Below are 19,681 nucleotides of genomic sequence, written 5' to 3' on the forward strand. Positions count from 1 at the left end.
AGATTCCCGATTCTCGTGCAGTTTGTCTGCTACTGATGTGCAGATTAGCCATGACAGCAGTTAAAACACCTACTTGGGCATCATCATTTGTTGTAGGTCATGGTTGACGTTTCACATATGGCTGAACACTTCTTGTTTCCTTAAATAACATAACTATCCAGCGAACGGTCGGGACACTTGGATGATGTCGTTCAGGATACCGAGCAGCATACATAGCGCACGCCCGTTGGCCATTTTGATCACAATAGCCATACATCAACATGATATCAACCTTTTCTTCAATTGGTAAATGGTCCATTTCAACAAGGGTAATGTAGCATGAAGCAAATACCATCCACACTGGAGGAATGTTACGTGATTCCACATAATTATACGTTTGTGACTATTACAGTACCATCTATCACAAAGCGAAACAAGTGCTCCAACTAAAACATTCATATTTCTTGACGTACTACATGAATATATAATAAAAAATGGGGGGTACCTATTTAAAAGAACACAGTTGATATCCGTTTGACCTATGGCAGCACCATCTAGCAGGCCAACCATAGCGCCATCTGGTTTCCCCCTTCAAGCTAGGCGAGTTTCGTTCTTTGTAGCTTTTTTGTTTGATGCTTATTTTGTGAGATATTTGGCCTGGTCACTGTCAATGGACCACCCTGTATGTCTTCTTGCTCTCCAGAATTTCACATTGGAAGATTAGATGTTGCATGATTTCATCTCCCACACCACATAGTCTAGGGGCTCCTTCCTCTATAACTGTCATTGTAAATGTTCCTTAAAGTTCCTATGGCTAGTCATGGAGCCAACCATGAGTTTAATCTATTTGCTGCTCAAGCACACGATTACAGACCTTCTCTCGAAACATGGTTTCAGAATGATTAGCTTGACATGTTTGTTCGTGTTTTTTTTTTTTTCCCCCCCCCCACAGTTCAATATTCTATACGCTACCTGCTGATCCAGCTACATATTTTAGGTTTTATCATCACCTTATTGAGGTTCAGGCAGGCTCCAGCCAAATAAATGGAGTTGTGCCTGCCATGGCCAGTCTGTTGGCTTGTTCATTGTCATCAATTCATGAGTGACGGGGAATCCACAGAAGATTTACCCTGTGGTTTCCATTTGTAATCTTATCCTCCCATGTATCACTATTGAAATTCTCTGTCTTTGGACAAATTTTGAAAGCTTCGAGAGGTGTAAGACATACAAAAGAAGAACTGTTTACTTTTCTTGATTTTCTCTTCTGGTTGTTGGATCTAATCCTTGTTGTGTCTAGGGGTACATTCTTGAGGCTGCAATTTTTTTAACGTTCTGGGATCCTGAAGATGAAATAACTGATGAAGATTTGCCTGTTGCTATTAATATCTTTTTATTTTATTCCATTCTTCTAAATCACACTGACTTTACAATTATCACTTCTATCACACCAAAAATTACATTATTGGTGGCACAATCAAAAACACATCTGATTCCATCAGAGGCATGCCCACCACTACCACTTACATTCTGCAGCACTAACAACAATCCAAATAGTTTACAAACTTTCTTGACAACAGAAGAACCATCACCAAGATATAACATTATTTTATAACCGAGTCCAGAAATAAATTTAATAATTAGGGTTAGACTGTGCAATTGATAATATTAATTTTAAAAATGCCACAATTTCGTAATTTCACTTATTTTTAAAAGAAGAGTAATTTTAATTGTACTTACAGAGTGTAAGAAATTAATTTCTTTTTACATATTTTAGCCCAAAACATAACACATCATATCAAAAATCATGTGAAGTTCATTCAGTTAGACAGCTGATGATATGTTCATCTATAGAAGAATCAATAGTATACTTGGTATCGGTTATTACTTTAAAAAAAATATATATGTTAGAGGAGGATAACCCATTATAATATCCCCCCTCACAAAATTTGGAAACAGAATGTCTACAATATTTTGTGACAGACTATAAGGTTTGCCAAACAGTGTACAAAATAATGCCCAGGATAGCAGATGGGTGTGCAGAAGTACTTGATACACAACATATTACAGAACGTAAGAGAAATATCTACTATACAAATTGTAATCTAAACATATGTCAGGATATGGCATTTAGATTTTCAGATCTGTGGATCACACTGTCACAAGACAAAAAAACACAAGGTCAACATTACAACATTACACCACTAAACTGCAGAAATAATTGCAAAGACAATGTAAATTACTAGAATTTATAAATTTTAAGTCAAGATCTATACAATCAAACCTTCAAAATCTTCAAAAGAGAAGAGAAAAATTTCAGAGCCTAAGTGTACCGCGAGTGAGCAGACTCAAAAAACTCAAAGTGATGGGTACAGACCAGAAAAATGTACTCAATCATATGTAGGAATCAATCAGCCACATAAACCGTAATATTCAAGGATATGTTAACTCAAGAAAGAACAAAATAATGGAAAAATATTAGGGCCTAAGTTTACAATGTAGGGATTGACCCACGAGTACAACCTACACCAGGTACAAACCAGCAAAAAATGTTTTGACACAACAAAATGAAGAAAGCTCATAATCATCTCAAGCAGTCCAATTATGTATAAAGAGTAATTCTAAGAAGCATCTAGCTTCAATCAATGGTTGTACACTCTCCTTGAGTACACACACACACACACACACACACACACACACACACACACAGAGAGAGAGAGAGAGAGAGAGAGAAAGAGAGAGAGAGAGAGTCGTGATGACCAGTGTTACCCAAAACAGAGCTAAGTATGAGTCTGTCCACAACTCAAGATCCAATCAGATACAATACTGCAATACTCAGGATAGATTCAAATAAATAGTGTCACAAATGGCTTTGAAAGAGGACACAAACCAGTAGCTTGAGTACCAAAATCAGAGTATGAAAGCAGACATGTATACATCTTGTTATATTGTCCATATTAGTAAATGTCTTCCACACTATTTGATAATTGCCCATACAACTAACCTATGTACATAAAAACCTAGAAGATTCATTTACAAATAATGAAAAAATACATATTGATTTAAAGTTACATATCAATTTGAAACTTAATCCCCCTACATTCATTTATGCTGAATAACACTGTCTTTAGCAGTCTTGGCTAACAATTCACAAATATCAGACACAACTCAGATGCAGTCAACAGATGCTCAAGTACAATACCCAGCACACATGATCTCTTGCAAATTGACTGGTCCAGCAGGGTACAGCCATACTGCAGTGTGGGGAGTGGATCTGCTAGCATCTTTCAGTTTCCTCCTTAGAGTTCTCATCACATGCTCCAACAGATAGGTAACTTTCTGCCTAACAAACACATCAAATGCTGAAACATTGTTTCATGTACTAAATACGCTGTTCAGTACCTTCTTCACATCACATGAGAAGCTACAGGATCTAAATTTAAAGATGGATGCTTCTTTTGATAATTGTCATTACAACTTTTCTTATTGTACTGGTGACTTTTGATAAGTTAGCCTCATAGCTTTTTAAATTATTTCTACTATTTCTTCGATAATTTGAACTTTCACCTTGATGTAAAGTTTCGTTGCGGTCCTTATTTATTGCATCAAGTGCACCAACAAAAGACAACAACTCTTCTATCATTTTCTAACGACCACATAAGATGACATTTCTCACATAGATTGGCAATCTTCTAATTAAAACACGTACTAGTCCGTCTTCTTCCATTGGCTTACCTAAATACTTTGCTCATGTTAAATGCCAATCGAAATATTTCCTCATAGTACCCTAAGTATTATTATAATATTTTGGGTCCCACAGATCTGACATTAACTTTTCTTGAGCACTGGCAGATTGGTTGGTTGGTTGTTTTGGGGAAGGAGACCAGACAGCGAGGTCATTGGTCTCATCGGATTAGGGAAGGACGGGGAAGGAAGTCGGCCATGCCCTTTGAAAGGAACCATCCCGGCATTTGCCTGGAGTGATTTAGGGAATCATGTAAAACCTAAATCAGGATGGCAGGATGCGGGATTGAACCGTCGTCCTCCCGAATGCGAGTCCAGTGTCTAACCACTTCGCCACCTCGCTCGGTGCACTGGCAGACAAATACTTGTCTTAGATTTATTTTTAAAGTCTCCCCAAGAGGAAAAATTCTCAGTATTCACTGTTCCCCATTCTGAGGCTTTCCCTAGAAGGTACCCCAGAGCAAATTCGATCTTCTTGGAATCTTCCCAATTTTTGGCAAATCTTTCTAAGAAATGGGTCGGATGTACATCTCCGTCTGGGTTAAATTTAGGGAATTGTCTAGATAACCCTGAATTAGCTCCCCATTGCAAATCAGTCACCGCTTCACCTGTTAACACAACCTTAGAGGAAGTTACCCTTTTTCTATTTTGTCTTGGATAAGCTTAATTTCTCTCCACAAGTCGTCCATACCCTTTCTGGTATCATTAAGTTTGGAATAAGCAATAGGTGATATGTTCCCAGATGTTATTCTCTCAGTAACCTTTCATTCTATAATTTCTCCAAATTGTTCCTCCAAACTAATTACATTTATAATATCAGAGTTAGTTATTTTCTCTTTGAAATTCCTTTCTACATTACCTACCCGCGTATGGACACCCGTAATTTGCAATTGAATAATTGGCATTAATTCATTATGCTTATCTACACTCTCTTTCAAAGTATTCATTTCCTGTCTTACATCATTATATTTAATTGTACACATTTTCAAAAGATCCTAACTTTTCAATAAGTTCTGATTCTACATTATTACATTTGTTCTCAATGTTAAATTCTAACCTTTTTATAAATCCTGAACAGTACCATTCCATTCCTGACTAAAGTCGGTAAACATATGATTTATATGAATAGTCAAAGAATTTGTCAACTCATTCTTTAAATCTACTTTTAAATTATCTGCTTTATTACTTATGGCGTCGAATTCAGTCTTCAAAGCACCCATGCATTCACATAGATTACTAAATTCCTTGCTTGAAGAGTCAACTTTGTTGTTTAACAAACCTAAATTTGTCATTTGAGTATTTTATCAAGAATTTACCAAGTCTAGTTCTTTACTTAGAGTCACACACTGAGCATTTAATTGAGAATTTAATGAGTTTAGCTTAAGACTCTGAGCTTTGATTAAATTGATCAACTCAGCCCAGTAAGGCACTTCTTTGCTAATCTTCATTGCCATAGCTGGGTCTTGAGTTTCCCTAACCTGTTGTATATTTTCCATACTTTTATATGCCTTAGCTCTTGTAAGCATTTAAAACTAACTTTAAAGATGATAATTACACAATAACAGTTCACTCAACAGTATCTTGTTCCACTTTGTACCAAAGTAATAAAATTTTGTTTCACACCAACCTGGTGTAGAATTCTCGTTGTGTAGGTGAGCATATGTGGTCACAGGTCAGCACAGGTGAACAGAAGCTGGTGCCGGCGGCATCAGATGTATGTTGGTTTCCGCGTCTGCGTCCCCGCAATGTATGTGAGAGCTGCATACTCCCTGCACTGGATCTTCTTAGCTGAAGCGTTCTATGTGTACTTCTTAGACAAATACATCAAAATCTTCTTTACTATTTTTATCATTGTGAATTTTTCATTTCTTCAATGCTTTTCCATTTAAATTTTGCTCCATTGGATACTTTAACGTATTCCATTGTCTTGTAGTAATTCCCTTGTCTTATTATGTTTGGTTGCTATAGCAACACATAATAGCTTCTTCTCTCATTTTTGGCTTAAAATTCCTGTTTTCTTGGTTCTTTCACACAGGTCGTCTTGTTCTAACGCTCTGACGACTTAAAGTGTGAGTGTGGATATGTGTTATATTGACTTATTCCCCCAAATCATCTTCAAATTCTTTATGAGGTGACTTACTTGGAATTTGCAGCCACTCTTCCTTACTGAATAGCCAGCAGCTGGAAACCCTCTTGACTTCTTCTCCATCGAATAACGCTAGGTACAGGAATTTTTAGACTCTTTCTACTTATGAAATAAGTAGCCATACAAACTTTACTTTTCATCAACTAATTATGTATTTTACCTCCATACACAATAAAAATCTCACTTTCCACATGAATATGTAACTTCCTGCAAGTCTCTCATACAGTCGGAAATTAGAAACAAATTGAATTACAGTTAAAAGAAAGTTGGCTTGGATACCATGCCCTTTCTTAACATGAATGATAAAATGAGTCTTGTTTCTAACAAGGTTGCATCAAGAGTCTACATGAGTACTTTTTCCACTGTTCTTGTTTTAATAATAATAGTCAATGACACAATAAGCACAGAGCTGCACGTAAACTCCATGGTTCTTCCTTACACACTCACTAAAACATCTGTGGATTGCCCGACAGGTACTTGTCGGTGCCATCCAATGGCCGATCTAGTTTCTTCCTGCGACTTATTTTAAACCTGCACACACAAACATGTGCACACAGTAGATAGGATTCCACCATCCCACACTCATATCCAGAATATCATGTGTTCGACACTGTAAAAGGCTGAGTGGTTTTAGAATTTACACAGAAATTGTCATATCACTACACAGCTGATACAATGTTCATCTATACAAGAATCTAGAGTATTCATGGTATCGGTTATTTCTATATAGGTAATGCTAGAGGAGGGTGACCCATTATACCCTACTCTCCCAAGGGCTTCTTAGCATTCTGCAGTGATCTTTGATATCATTTTTATTAGAAGGCAAACAACACTGCTCCAGCTGATGTAAGTTTTTTATTAAAACCACAACCGATTTCGTGCAAAATTACATGCATCATCAGGTGATATAAATTGTGTGTACAACATTATTTTATGCAGTCCTGAAGTCTCACCCTGTCCTGCATTGATAAATTAAAACCCACTTGAAGTGTTTCTCAAACTGAAAAAAGAGGGATATCCCATACCGTCAGCTGGAGGCAAAGTGGGCATGGCCATAAGGAACACTGAACTCAGATTTTGTATCTCACGTCTGTACATGATTTCAATATTTTGCTCAACTTACCATCATATTCAGGAAAATTATATTTCCTAGCAATTTACTGACTTTTGCTGTCTATTCATCGGCTGTGTTATTAAACTGATAAAATCAATTTTAAGACAATATGTATATTTTGAAATCAACATAGAAATAAAAGGCATCAGGGTACATAATTAGAAGAAGTTTAATGGAAATTATGATTATTGTAATATCAGTAATGGGCAAGTGCAACACAGAACCTTTGAATGTATTCTTCAAGAACCAGTCCACTAACTCAATAATTTTGAGAACATTAAATGTGAAAGCTCAAACAACTAACATACCTCTCCATACATAGAATGTAGCTACCCTCTCATTCACTCCTATCTGGCAAATGAAGCACCATGTATAAATCTGTAATGGGCACGGCAGCTCTCAGACTTAGGAAAACTGCAGTGTAAAAGATCACCGGAAATTTTTATTTTTCTTTACCATAAAAGCTACATAGCGCAAAAGAGTGAACTACTTACATTCTTTTATTCTTACCTTTTCTCTCTAAAGTTGTAAGGTTTAGTCATCAGAGGTAATATATGCTCAACATCATTTTCATGGAAGAATGAAACACACCGTTTCTTGTCACTTTTCTCTAGTTTTTCACCTGTCTCTGAATTCAGAATATGCACTTTTACAGTGGGGTGTCTGATAAAGTTATTAGTTTTCAAATGATCAGTCTTGTGGACAAACAAACCTATAACTTTTTCATAAGTATACTGTTTTGTGGAACTATTTTGAGCATCTGGTAGACCTGTTACAACTTTCTTGCATGCTAATTCTTCATAATCTGAATGATTACTTCTCTGATCCAATTCTGCAGCTGAGTATTCACTATCAACTAAATTTGTTCCAGATATTTCTTCACTAGAATGATACACTGATGTAGTACTTTCACATTCTGGAGTTGTTTCACAAACAGATCGTGATTTTTTCATTTCTGAAACATTATGATGCAAAGCAATGTCTTCATAGATCTTTTCTGATGAGTCAGAGGCATTAAACTTTTTCTTCCTTTGATCTCTGTAAGATATTCTTCTGGAAGTCCTTTTCTCTCTTTTAAAAGCTTCACTATCAGAAAAGTAGTTATGTCTTAAATTATGATCACATGAATCAAATTTCTGATATTCTTTGGCCTCAATTAGTGATTTGGTTGTGGACTGGCATTCTTCCTCTTGATTATTTGTTGGCACGGTAACATTTATTGTGCCATCTCTGCCATATTCTGCAGTGGGCAACTGATCAGAGGAGTTACTTAATGAATCATGAATTGCACTTCTTTTCCCACTGTGAGTGGCATCAATATTACCTGATTTAGATGCACTGTATTCCTGGGTTTGAGAACAATGAATACTCAAACTTGAACTTTCTTCTGATGGTGTTATTCTTGAATTACTCTGACCACTTTTTCTCTCTGAATATTTAATATTATTTCTCTTCCCTTTTGTATCTTTACCAAATTTATGTAACATTTGTTCAGTTACATTCCTTTCATTCCTTTCTTTCTGTTCTCCTTTATCTTGAGGACCAACCAACAAGCTCTGCGTACTGTTACAAATAGCAGTGTCACATGGCTCCTCATGTTGACTATCCATTGTGAAAGAGTCATATCTTCTCCTGAAATTCTTAACCTTCTTCCTTTGTGGGACAGCATTAGTATGTTTGTAATCAGCAGACTGTCCAGTATCATCTGTATCCTATAACAGTGAAATAGGGTAAGTAACAATGTACATCTGAATGAGAAGAAAACAAACTTACATGGCATTCATGGTTCTCTACAGTGGAATTCATGAAAGAAAGTAAATATTTACCTAAAATTCTAATATAGTGCAGGACATCTCAATATTACTAGTAAGGAAGTTATGGCAAAAATGAGAAATAACAGTAATCAAATTACCAAGGTAATCACACTCTCATTGTTATGCTCCAACAGAAATAGTCATGACTGTGATGAAAAGATTTATTATGAAAAGGAAAGTTGGTACTCACCATATAGCAGAGATGGTGAGTCATAGGTAGGCACAACAAAAAGACTGTCACAAATAAACCTTTCAGGCAGTAACGTCTTCATCAAAAATATACCACACACACACACACACACACACACACACACACACACACACACAAACATACGACTGCAGTCACAGGCAAACTGAAGCCACACTGTAAGCAGCAGCACCAGTGGATGATGGGAGTGTCAACTGGATAGGGGTAAGGAGGAGGGTGTGGTGGGGAGGGGGAGGGATAGTAGGCAGACAGTGAAGTGCTGCTGGTGAACATGCAGGGACGAGGTGGAGAGAGGGTATAGCAGCTAGGTACAGTCGGGAGGTTAGATGGAGGGCACGGGAGAAACGGGGAGGGGGGGGGAGGGGCTAGTGGAAAAGGAGATAACTAGGATGATGGACTGAGGGCTGTGTAGTGCTGGAATGGGAACAGTGAAGGGACTGGATGGGTGAGGACATAGACTAACGAAGGTTGAGGCTTATGGGAACGGAGGATATATTGCAGGGAAAGTTACCACTGTGCAATTCAGAAAAGATGGTGTTGGTGGGAAGTATCCATGCAGCACAGGCTGTGAAGCAGTGACTGAAATGAAGGATGTCATGTCTGGCAGTATGCTCAGGGAGAGGGTGGTCCACTTGCTTCTTGACCATGGTTTGTCGGTGGCCATTCATGCAGACAGAGAGCTTGTTGGTTGTCATGCTGACATAGAATGCAGCACAGTGATTGCAGCTTAGCTTGTAGATCACATGACTGGTTTCACAGGTAGCCCTGCCTTTGATGGGATAGGTGATTGTTGTGATCGGACTGGAATAGGTGGTGGTGGGAGGATGTATGGGACAGGTCTTGCATCTAAATCTATTACAGGGGTATGAGCCTTGAGGTAAGGGGTTGGGAGCACAGGCTGTGTAGGGATGGATGAGTATATTGTGCAGTTTTGGTGGACAGTGGAATACCACTGTGGGAAGGGTGGGAAGGATAGTGGGCATGACATTTCAGGGCATGATGAGAGGTAGTCAAAACCCTGGCGGAGAATGTAATTCAGTAGCTCCAGTCCTGAGTAACAAGGAGAATGCTCCTCTATGGCCATACAATAGGACTTTGGGAGGTGGTGAGAGATTAGAAAAATAAGGTATGGTAGATTTGTTTTTTTACAAGGTTGGAAGGATAATTATGGTCTGTGAAGCCATCAGTGAGACACTCAGTATATTTCAAGAGGGACCGCTCGTCCTGCAGATGTGATGATCATGGATGGCTAGGCTGTATAGAAGGGACTTCTTGGTAGGGAACAGGTGGCAGCTGTCGAAGTGGAGGTATGCTGGTGGTTAGTAGGTTTGATATGGACAGAGGTACTGGTGTAGCCATCTTTGAGGTGGAGGTCAATATCTAGGAAGGTGGCTTGTTGGGTTGAATAGGACCAGGTGAAGCAAATGGGGGACAAGTTGTTGAGGTTCTGGAGGAATGTGGATAGGGTGTTATCCTTGATCCAGATTGCAAAGATGTCATCAATGAATATGAACCAGGTGAGGGGTTTAGGAATCTGGGTGTTTGGGAAGGATTCCTCTAGATGGCACATGAATACGTTAGCATAGGATGGTGTCACATGAGTGCTCATAGCCATAACCCAGATTTCTTTGTAGGTAATGCCTTCAAAGGAGAAGTAATTGCGGGTGAGGATTTAGTTGGGTCATGGTGACTAGGAACAGGTTGTTGGTTTGGAAGAATCCATCAGGCACTGGGAAACGTAGTGTTCAATAACAATAAGGCCACAGGCCTTTTCCACTATTCCTCCCCCCCCCCCCCCCCACCCACCTCTCTACACCTCTCCACCACCTGTCGTCTAACCTCCTGACTGCAGATAGCTGCCCTACCCTCTCTCCACCTCGTCCCTGCATGCTCCCAGCAGCACTTCTCTGTCTGCCACCCCTACCCTCCTATCCCTCCCTCTCCCTGCCCCAGCCTCCTCCTCATCCCCACTCAGTCGCCACTCCCATCATGCATTGGTCCTGCTGCTCAAACTGTGGCTTCAGTTGTCTGAGACTGCAGCCATGTGTGTGTGAGTTGCATTTGCGTGAGTGTGTGTGTCTGTCACCTATTATTGACAGAGGCCTTGTTGGCCAAAAGCTTTATTTGTGACAGACTTTTTGTTGTGCCTATCTGTGACTCAGCATCTCCGCTACAAGGTGAGTAGCAACTTTCCTTTTCATAATATTGTTACATTCCATCCTGAATTTTCCACTGTTAGATTTATTTATTTATTTAAGCAGCTTATGATGTGCATCTATGGTGCATGTCCAAGTAAATATTTGCTTTCAAGCAACTGTGAATACAGGATGGAATGTAATAATGTTATGGTGAAAAGGATAGTTACTACTTACCATATAGCGGCGATGATGATTCACAGATAGGCACAACAAAAAGACTGTCAGAAAGTGGGCTTACAGTCAACAAGCCCTTCATCAGAAACATGCAAAACACACACACACACACACACACACACACGCAACACATGTGTGTTTGCCTATGTAAGTTGTCCATTTCAACTGAAGACCTCGTTGGCCGAAAGCTCAGTTTCTAGCAGTCTTTTTGTTGTGCCTATCTGCGACTCAGGATCTCCGCTATACGGTGAGAAGGAACTATCCTTTTCATACACAATAAATATTTGCTTTGTTAGTTTTATATTAAAATACATTGTTTTGCTTTTTCAAATTGTTTGCTTAGATGACTAACAGATTTTAAGCACAATATTTCTGTGAATTTCCATAATAGTAAGTCAAACAGATTTTACGAGGTGTACGTATTCTATGCACATAAATGAAAGTAAAATTCTATGTACCGACTTAACAGAAAATCCTAGGAAGTTCTGGTCTTACGTTAAATCAGTAAGTGACTCGAAACAGCATATCCAGACTCTCCGGGATGATGATGGCATTGAAATAGAGGATGACACGCATAAAGCTGAAATACTAAACACCTTTTTCCAAAGCTGTTTCACAGAGGAAGACTGCACTGCAGTTCCTTCTCTAAATCCTCGCACAAGCGAAAAAATGGCTGACATCAAAATAAGTGTCCAAGGAATAGAAAAGCAACTGAAATCACTCAACAGAGGAAAGTCCACTGGACCTGATGGGATACCAATTCAATTCTACACAGAGTATGCGAAAGAACTTGCCCCCCTTCTAACAGCCGTGTACTGCAAGTCTCTAGAGGAACTGAAGGTTCCAAATGATTGGAAAAGAGCACAGGTAGTCTCAGTCTTCAAGAAGGATCATCGAGCAGATGTGCAAAACTATAGACCTATATCTCTGACGTCGATCTGTTGTAGAATTTTAGAACATGTTTTTTGCTCGTGTATCATGTCATTTCTGGAAACCCAGAATCTACTCCGTAGGAATCAACATGGATTCCAGAAACAGTGATCGTGTGAGACCCAACTTGCTTTATTTGTTCATGAGACCTAGAAAATATTAGATACAGGCTCCCAGGTAGATGCCATTTTCCTTGACTTCCAGAAGGCATTCGATGCAGTTCCGCACTGTCGCCTTATAAACAAAGTAAGAGCCTACGGAATAACAGACCAGCTGTGTGGCTGGATTGAAGAGTTTTTAGCAAACAGAACACAGCATGTTGTTCTCAATGGAGAGACGTCTACAGACGTTAAAGTAACCTCTGACGTGCCACAGGGGAGTGTTATGGGACCATTGCTTTTCACAATATATATGAATGACCTAGTAGATAGTATCAGAAGTTTCATGTGGCTTTTTATGGGTGATGCTGTAGTATATAGAGAAGTTGCAGCATTAGAAAATTGCAGCAAAATGCAGGAAGATCTGCAGCAGATAGGCACTTGGCGCAGGGAGTGGCAACTGACCCTTAACATAGACAAATGTAATGTATTGCAAATACATAGAAAGAAGGATCCTTTATTGTATGATTATATGATAGCAGAACAAACACTGGTAGCAGTTACTTCTGTAAAATATCTGGGATGTGTGCAGAAAGATTTGAAATGGAATGATCATATAACATTAATTGTTGGTAATGCGAGTACCAGGTTGACATTCATTGGGAGAGTCCTTAGAAAATGTAGTCCATCAACAAAGGAGGTGGCTTACAAAACACTCGTTCAGCCTGTACTTGAGTATTGCTCATCAGTGTGGGATCCTTACCAGGTCAGGTTGACGGAGGAGATAGATGAGATCCTAAGAAGAGCAAAGTGTTTCGTCACAGGGTTATTTGGTAAGCATGATAGCGTTACGGAGATGTTTAGCAAACTCAAGTGGCAGACTCTGCAAGAGAGGCACTCTGCATCGCGGTGTAGCTTGCTCTCCAGGTTTCGAGAGGGTGCGTTTCTGGATGAGGTATTGGATATATTGCTTCCCCCTAATTATAACTCCAGCTGCTCAACTTCCACCTGAAGCTGCTGAAGAAGTTCGTCATGAAACCTGCAGAGCTCTAACCAAAACAAAGCTGATGAAACCGAACATTTCTTACAGGGAGAGGGCCACCATACGGGAGCTAAGAGAAGATCCAGACATAGTAATATTACCTGCAGACAAGGGCAACGCAACAGTGAACCTATCCCAACAGGATTATGCTGAGAAGATGCGGGGCCTACTTGGTGACAGCGCATACCGCAAGATTGACACTGATCCTACCAAGAGGGTCGAGAGAAAGACTCTGGCACTTCTCAAGGATTCTGACTTCCCTGACAAGATTACCAAGAAGCTACGTCCGAGAGCTGCTGTTCCTCCTAGACTTTACAGACTGCTAAAGGTGCATAAGGAATCGATTCCGTTACGTCCCATTGTCAGCAATATTGGTGCCCCAACATACCTTCTCACGAAGCACCTCAAACAACTGCTTAGCCCTTACATTGGGAGATGTACACACCGTATCTGCAACTCCGTGGATTTCCTGGGATGCATCAACAACCTTATGCTTAAGGAATCTGACATACTGGTGAGCTTCGATGTGGTATCTCTATTCACTAAAGTTCTGTTACAAGAATCCTTGGAACTCATCAGCAAGAAATTTGACAAAGAGACCACCAACCTTTTCAGACATGTTCTGACACCAACTTACTTCATATTTGACGGTGAATACTATGAGAAGACAGATGGAGTAGCCATGGAGAATCCACTCTCACCCATTGTCACAAATATGTACATGGAACATTTCGAGGAGGAAGCTCTTGAATCAGCACATCCAAAACCCGTCTGTTTCTTTAGATATGTGGATGATACCTTCGTTATCTGGCCACATGGAAGAGATAAACTGGCAGACTTCCTCACACATCTCAACTCCAGACACAAGAATATTAAGTTCACCATGGAGCCACAGCGTGTATAGGAAGAAGACGCACACCGATTTGTACCTACATGTGGATAGCTGAGCACCACCTGGCACAAAAGAATGGCGTGCTCAAAACTCTTGTACACAGAGCTCACACCATCTCCGACAGGAACAGTCTCCAACAAGAATTGGACCATCTGATGACCGTGTTTCGGAGGAACGGTTACAAAGAGGGCAAATTTGGAAGGCTCAACATCCCACACATGCAGCACCGGTGGAATCTGAGGATGAACCTTAGGAGGAGGTGGCCTTGGCTATTATTCCATTTTGTGGGGCCTTATCCAGGAAAACTGGATGCATTTTACATAAACACCAAGTGAAAACCATCTTCCGCCCTCCAAGCAAAACCTAGAGCCTTCTTGGTAGTGTCAAGGACAACCTTGGTCTACGTAAATAAGGGGTTTATCAGATACCTTGCCAATACAGGAGTGTATACATAGGTCAGACCATTCGTACCATTGAGGACCGATGCCGAGAACATCAACGGCACACTAGACTGCAACAGCCCAGTAAGTCAGCAATCGCTGAGCATTGCCTGTCGGAACTCCACAGCATGGATTATGACCAAGCCAAAGTCCTGACACAGACTTCCAAATACTGGGACTGTGTCATCGAAGAAGCCATAGAGATTAGAGTAAGGGAGCCACAACTAAATCACAACAGCGGTTACATCCTTAGCAAGGCGTGGGCACCCGCGATCACCCAGATTAAGAAGAAAAAGGATATTTCCCAGAGTGTACCGACTTCAGGGGAGGAGGGAAGAAGAACAAGAGCGGTGCCAGCATACCCTCCTGAACAAGAAGACCTAGGACGCTGCGCCCAAACGGCGGGAGAATGGACACTGTAACTGGACCGCGTGTGGGGCCTGCACCGCACCAACTCATAGGAAGTGCCTGAGGGAGCAGTGGGATTGTCCTATATATACCTGGCACTGGCCCACCACCAGTCAGTACATCAGCGCACCTGATGATGGCAACGTGGTCGATTACCAAAATATTGTGTCCTATGCAGACTCATATCAGGCTGTTCACCCAAGATTTATTTCCTCATAAAAGACACCTGGAGAGATTGAAGAATCACAACAAATTATTTTTTAAATGACAAACCTCTCATTTCGATCATCACATAAAGATACATGCAGTTTTTGTGACAAATTGCAATTTAAAATTCTAGCTTCATCAAATGAAGAAGAAAAAATGAAACTTAAAGTTGAAAAGGAAAGTCATCTCCAAAAAGCAGAAGCTGCAAGAATGGCCAATGACCTATATGCAACCAGTAAGTTAGTGTTTACCTTTGACCTAGAAAAGACACTAGCATTTTATAAACTGACAACATTCGTATATTATTGGGTGCCACAATTTAAAAGATAATCATATTCATACGTATTTTTGGGATGAAACAGCTAGACCAAGAGGCTTACAATAACTTGGTACCTGTTTGCTAAAGCATATTCATGAAGCAGTTACTTATCAGGAACATGTAGTTGGTTAGAGTGACACACATGGTGCCCAGAACAGTAACATTGGTTTAGTGATAATGATAGAGACACCAGACCCTGATTAAAATGTGCACAATTTTATTGTAAAGTTTGTACTGTCAGTTCTCTGATACCTGTCTAATGAGAAAGACTTTGGTCTCATAGAAAAGAATTTAAATAAAACATACTTTATTTCCCTGCACAAGATATTTTTAAGTAATAAGGAACACCAGCAGAAAAAAATAAATTCTTAAACACAGAACTGAAAAATTCTGACTTTTTAGTCCCAAAGGAGATGTAAAATTCAAGAGTAAAGAGGAAGAAAAATGAAGACAAAAATAAATGTAACATTTTCGAATGAAATGGATGACATTTGAGAGACAGAATCCATACGAAATGATGTGCAAGAAATTTTGAATGAGGTTATTGATTTCTACGTGCTAAACTTCACCTCAAAATGTGGAAGAGGATAATCACAAGCATATGGCACAATTCCTAATTCTTTACTGTATCCACAGAGAAGAAAAGTGCAACTGAAGAAGCAATAGGAATATTTAGTTTGCTTCCTTTCAATCCTGCAGTCAATCACGGATATGTTTGTGGCCTAAAAAAGTAGAAAATGTCCAAGGATGTAAATAACAGTAATGACTGATGAAGGTTTATTGATTAAGTCTTATAAAGGTTGATACCATAAAAATGTATTAAACTGTAATTGAATTATAGTTGTCTACTAAGTAATTTATTCTGCCAAAAATGCTGCATTCCATCAATTTTTCTAAAAGAATATTCCGGTTTATCCCAATATTGGATTTATTTTATTTTAATTGTGATGTATATCCTTTTTGGACATAAGACTCATGAAATTTAATGAATGAAGTGAATAAATAGAAAAGGTAATCCCTTCCAACCAGCTATGGACTGCAATATTTCTGGTATATTGGTCACGGAATTGTCATCACTCAGTTATGTTAAAGCCTCAATATCTCGAAATGGACAAAATTGGAGGTGTACCACTGTTAAAATAAGGCCTTCAGTTAAACTCTGAACTTCAAATTCTACAGCAACCTAATTTACTTTACATGATTTCGAGCATCATTCAAATGTTTCAAATGTTTCTCTAATACATTACTTCTAAACAATGCATTTCACAAAACATTTGATCTTTTTTTTTCAGTTTTGTTTTATTTCAACTTTTTGCAACTACATCTAGATCTATACTCCACAAGCCACCTCATACTGTGTGGCAGAGGGTACTTTGTGTACCATTGTCACTTCCCCCTTTTCCTGTTCCAGTTGCATATGGGTCATGAGAATAATGATCGCTGGTAAGCCTCTCAGCGGGCTTGAATCTCTCCAATTTCATCTTGACGGTCCTTTCGTGATATATGCAGAGAAGGAAACAATACACTGGTCAACTCTTTTACAAAATTATGCTCCCGGGACTTTAACAGTAGACCACGCCATGAAGCAGAATGCCCCTCTTGCAGTGTCTGCCAGTAGATACGGCTGAGTATCTCCATGACACTTTTGCACTTGCTAAATGAACCTGTAAAGAAACACCCTGCTCTTCTTTGGATCTTCTCTATTTCCTCTATCAGACCTATCTGGTATAGATTGCATACTGATGAACAATATTGAAGTATTGACCAAACAAGTATTTTGTAAGCTACTTCCTTTGTTCATGGACTACATTTCCTGAGCATTCTTCCAATGAATCTCAGTATGACAATTGCCTCAGTGTGATTAATTTATGTGAAAACAACTGCTTCCAGTGATTGTTCTGCAATTGTGTAAGCATACAACAAATGGTCTTTCTGTCTATCTATTCACAATGTATAACATTTGTTTAACTTAAGGGTCAATTTCCACCCCCTGCACCAAGCATCAATCATCTGTAGGTCTTCCTGCATTTTTCTACAATTTTCTTATGTCATGACTTCGCTATATACAACAGCATCATCCAGGAAAAGCCTCACAAAACTTTCAACATTATCTACTGCATTATTTATATACATTTTCAAAAGTAATGATCCTATAAGAGTCCCCTGCACATGCTCAAAGCTACTATTATGTCTGAAGACTTCTCTCCATTCAGAATGACATGCGTTCTGTTTGCTAGAAATTCTTAAATCCAATCTCACAGTTGGTCTGGTATTCTATGTTCTAGTATTGTTCATTAGGCTGCAGAAACACACTGCTGGAAAACAAATGTAACACCATCATGGACTGTGTTGAGTGGCACCAAAGTATAATATGTGCATACTATGGGGTTGTAGTGTTAGTGATTCATTGGTCATGATCATCAGTGATTCGAAGGAATGCAGGAGGCTCATCTGTGAGCCCTCCTTTTTTTCTCTGCTTACAATAACTGTGCTGAGATTAGAGGTCAACAGTGATTGATTCATTAATTATAGGGTACAACCACAGCCCACCAATGAGTACATAGTCTTGTTGAATAACTGAAGTCATTTTATTGGGGTTACATTTTGGGCCTGCAGGAAGCTGGATGGACATATCGACAGATTGTTGCATGTGTCAGGCAGAATGTATTGGTGGCTGTTGCTGCCTTCAGGGGTGCTCTGTGTAACATTTCCACAGCTATGGACAAGGTTCTGGACATCCTCATTGTACAGATGCATTTCAAGAGTGACAAACTGTTCGAGGACTAGTAGCAGACTAACATAATGCAGGGAAGAAATTCGGTAATATGTTGCACCTGTTGTGTCACCAAGGGCTGTTGGGAACCATCTGCCTACAGCAGGACTAAGGTCACATGTGCCTCTGGGGAGGCAGCCAGTGATCCCATAATAACTCTGGTGTTGTGAAAGAGTCATCTGGGTGAGTGAAATGGTGCTCTCCCATCTTCAGTGATAAAAGTAGGTTCTTCCTGTGTGTGAGGGATAGATATACACATGTACGGCATAGATCTGCTGAGCTGCCTGCTACAGGGTGTATTTGGCCATGACATGAAGGTCCCACCCAGACTTATGGTGTGGGGTGCCATCTGTTACAACTCATAGTCACATTTGGTTTTTCTGCAGAGTAAAGTAAAAAGTGCCCACTACATTGCACAGGTTGCTAATCTCATGCTACCACCATTTCTTCAGTAGGAAGATGATGTGCTTTTTCAGCAGGGTAATGCATGTCCATATACAGCTGCTGTTGTGCAATGTGTTCTTTATGATGTGCAACATCTCCCCTGGCCAGAGCGTCAGAGGAGATCACTCACTAATCAAATACATGTAGGACAGGGTGAAGCAAGAACTTACTTGTTCTCCAAAGGCTGTAAGAATCTTGCCGAACTGCAACAAAATATGCAAGATGCTTGAGACAGGCTATCACTGGATACTATTTGGCACCTTTTCAATCATTTTCATGCAAGAATATGTGCCTATGTTGCCATCAGAGAGGCATACACTGTATACTGATGTCACTGTTTGAGCACCCTTTGCTGTGCTATGTGTCTTTCATTTCATATGAATCTGTTATCACACATTCCTATAATGATGAACTATTTGTCAAATCAGTTGTTAAGAACATGACCTTGTCCTTGTGAATGTCTTTTTCCAAGCATGTATTTAAATACTGATTGGCACTCTGTTATCATTAGCACTATAAATATCAAGAGAAAGGAGAGAAGTTTCAATTTATGCTACGATTTGATATTTTTTGGAATTTCATTTACAAAGCTTGCAACAGTTTTTCATGAAATATTTCATTTTTTCCTAAAATCATTCTGTTTTTCTTAATTAGCCTGCTTACATTCAAATACTTTTTTTTTTTTTTTTTTTTTTTTTTTTTTGGGAAAATTTGATCTCATGCTGGTCAGTTTGATACCCCATTTTTGCATTTC

At 39.4% G+C, this 19,681-nt stretch overlaps 1 protein-coding gene across 2 annotated transcripts in view; it reads right to left on the reverse strand.

Annotated features, from left to right (window-relative positions):
* LOC126175457 (jouberin-like) overlaps positions 1 to 19,681 on the reverse strand; it is a 457,590-nt gene that overhangs the window by 237,760 nt on the left and 200,149 nt on the right. For both annotated transcript variants that reach the window (XM_049922262.1, XM_049922261.1), the window contains exon 2: positions 7,491 to 8,692. In XM_049922262.1, coding sequence (XP_049778219.1) covers positions 7,491 to 8,692 — 1,202 coding nt within the window. The remainder of the gene's footprint in view (positions 1 to 7,490; positions 8,693 to 19,681) is intronic.

Source organism: Schistocerca cancellata, chromosome 3 (assembly GCF_023864275.1).
Source record: "Schistocerca cancellata isolate TAMUIC-IGC-003103 chromosome 3, iqSchCanc2.1, whole genome shotgun sequence".
In the NCBI taxonomy this organism is placed as follows: domain Eukaryota; kingdom Metazoa; phylum Arthropoda; class Insecta; order Orthoptera; family Acrididae; genus Schistocerca; species Schistocerca cancellata.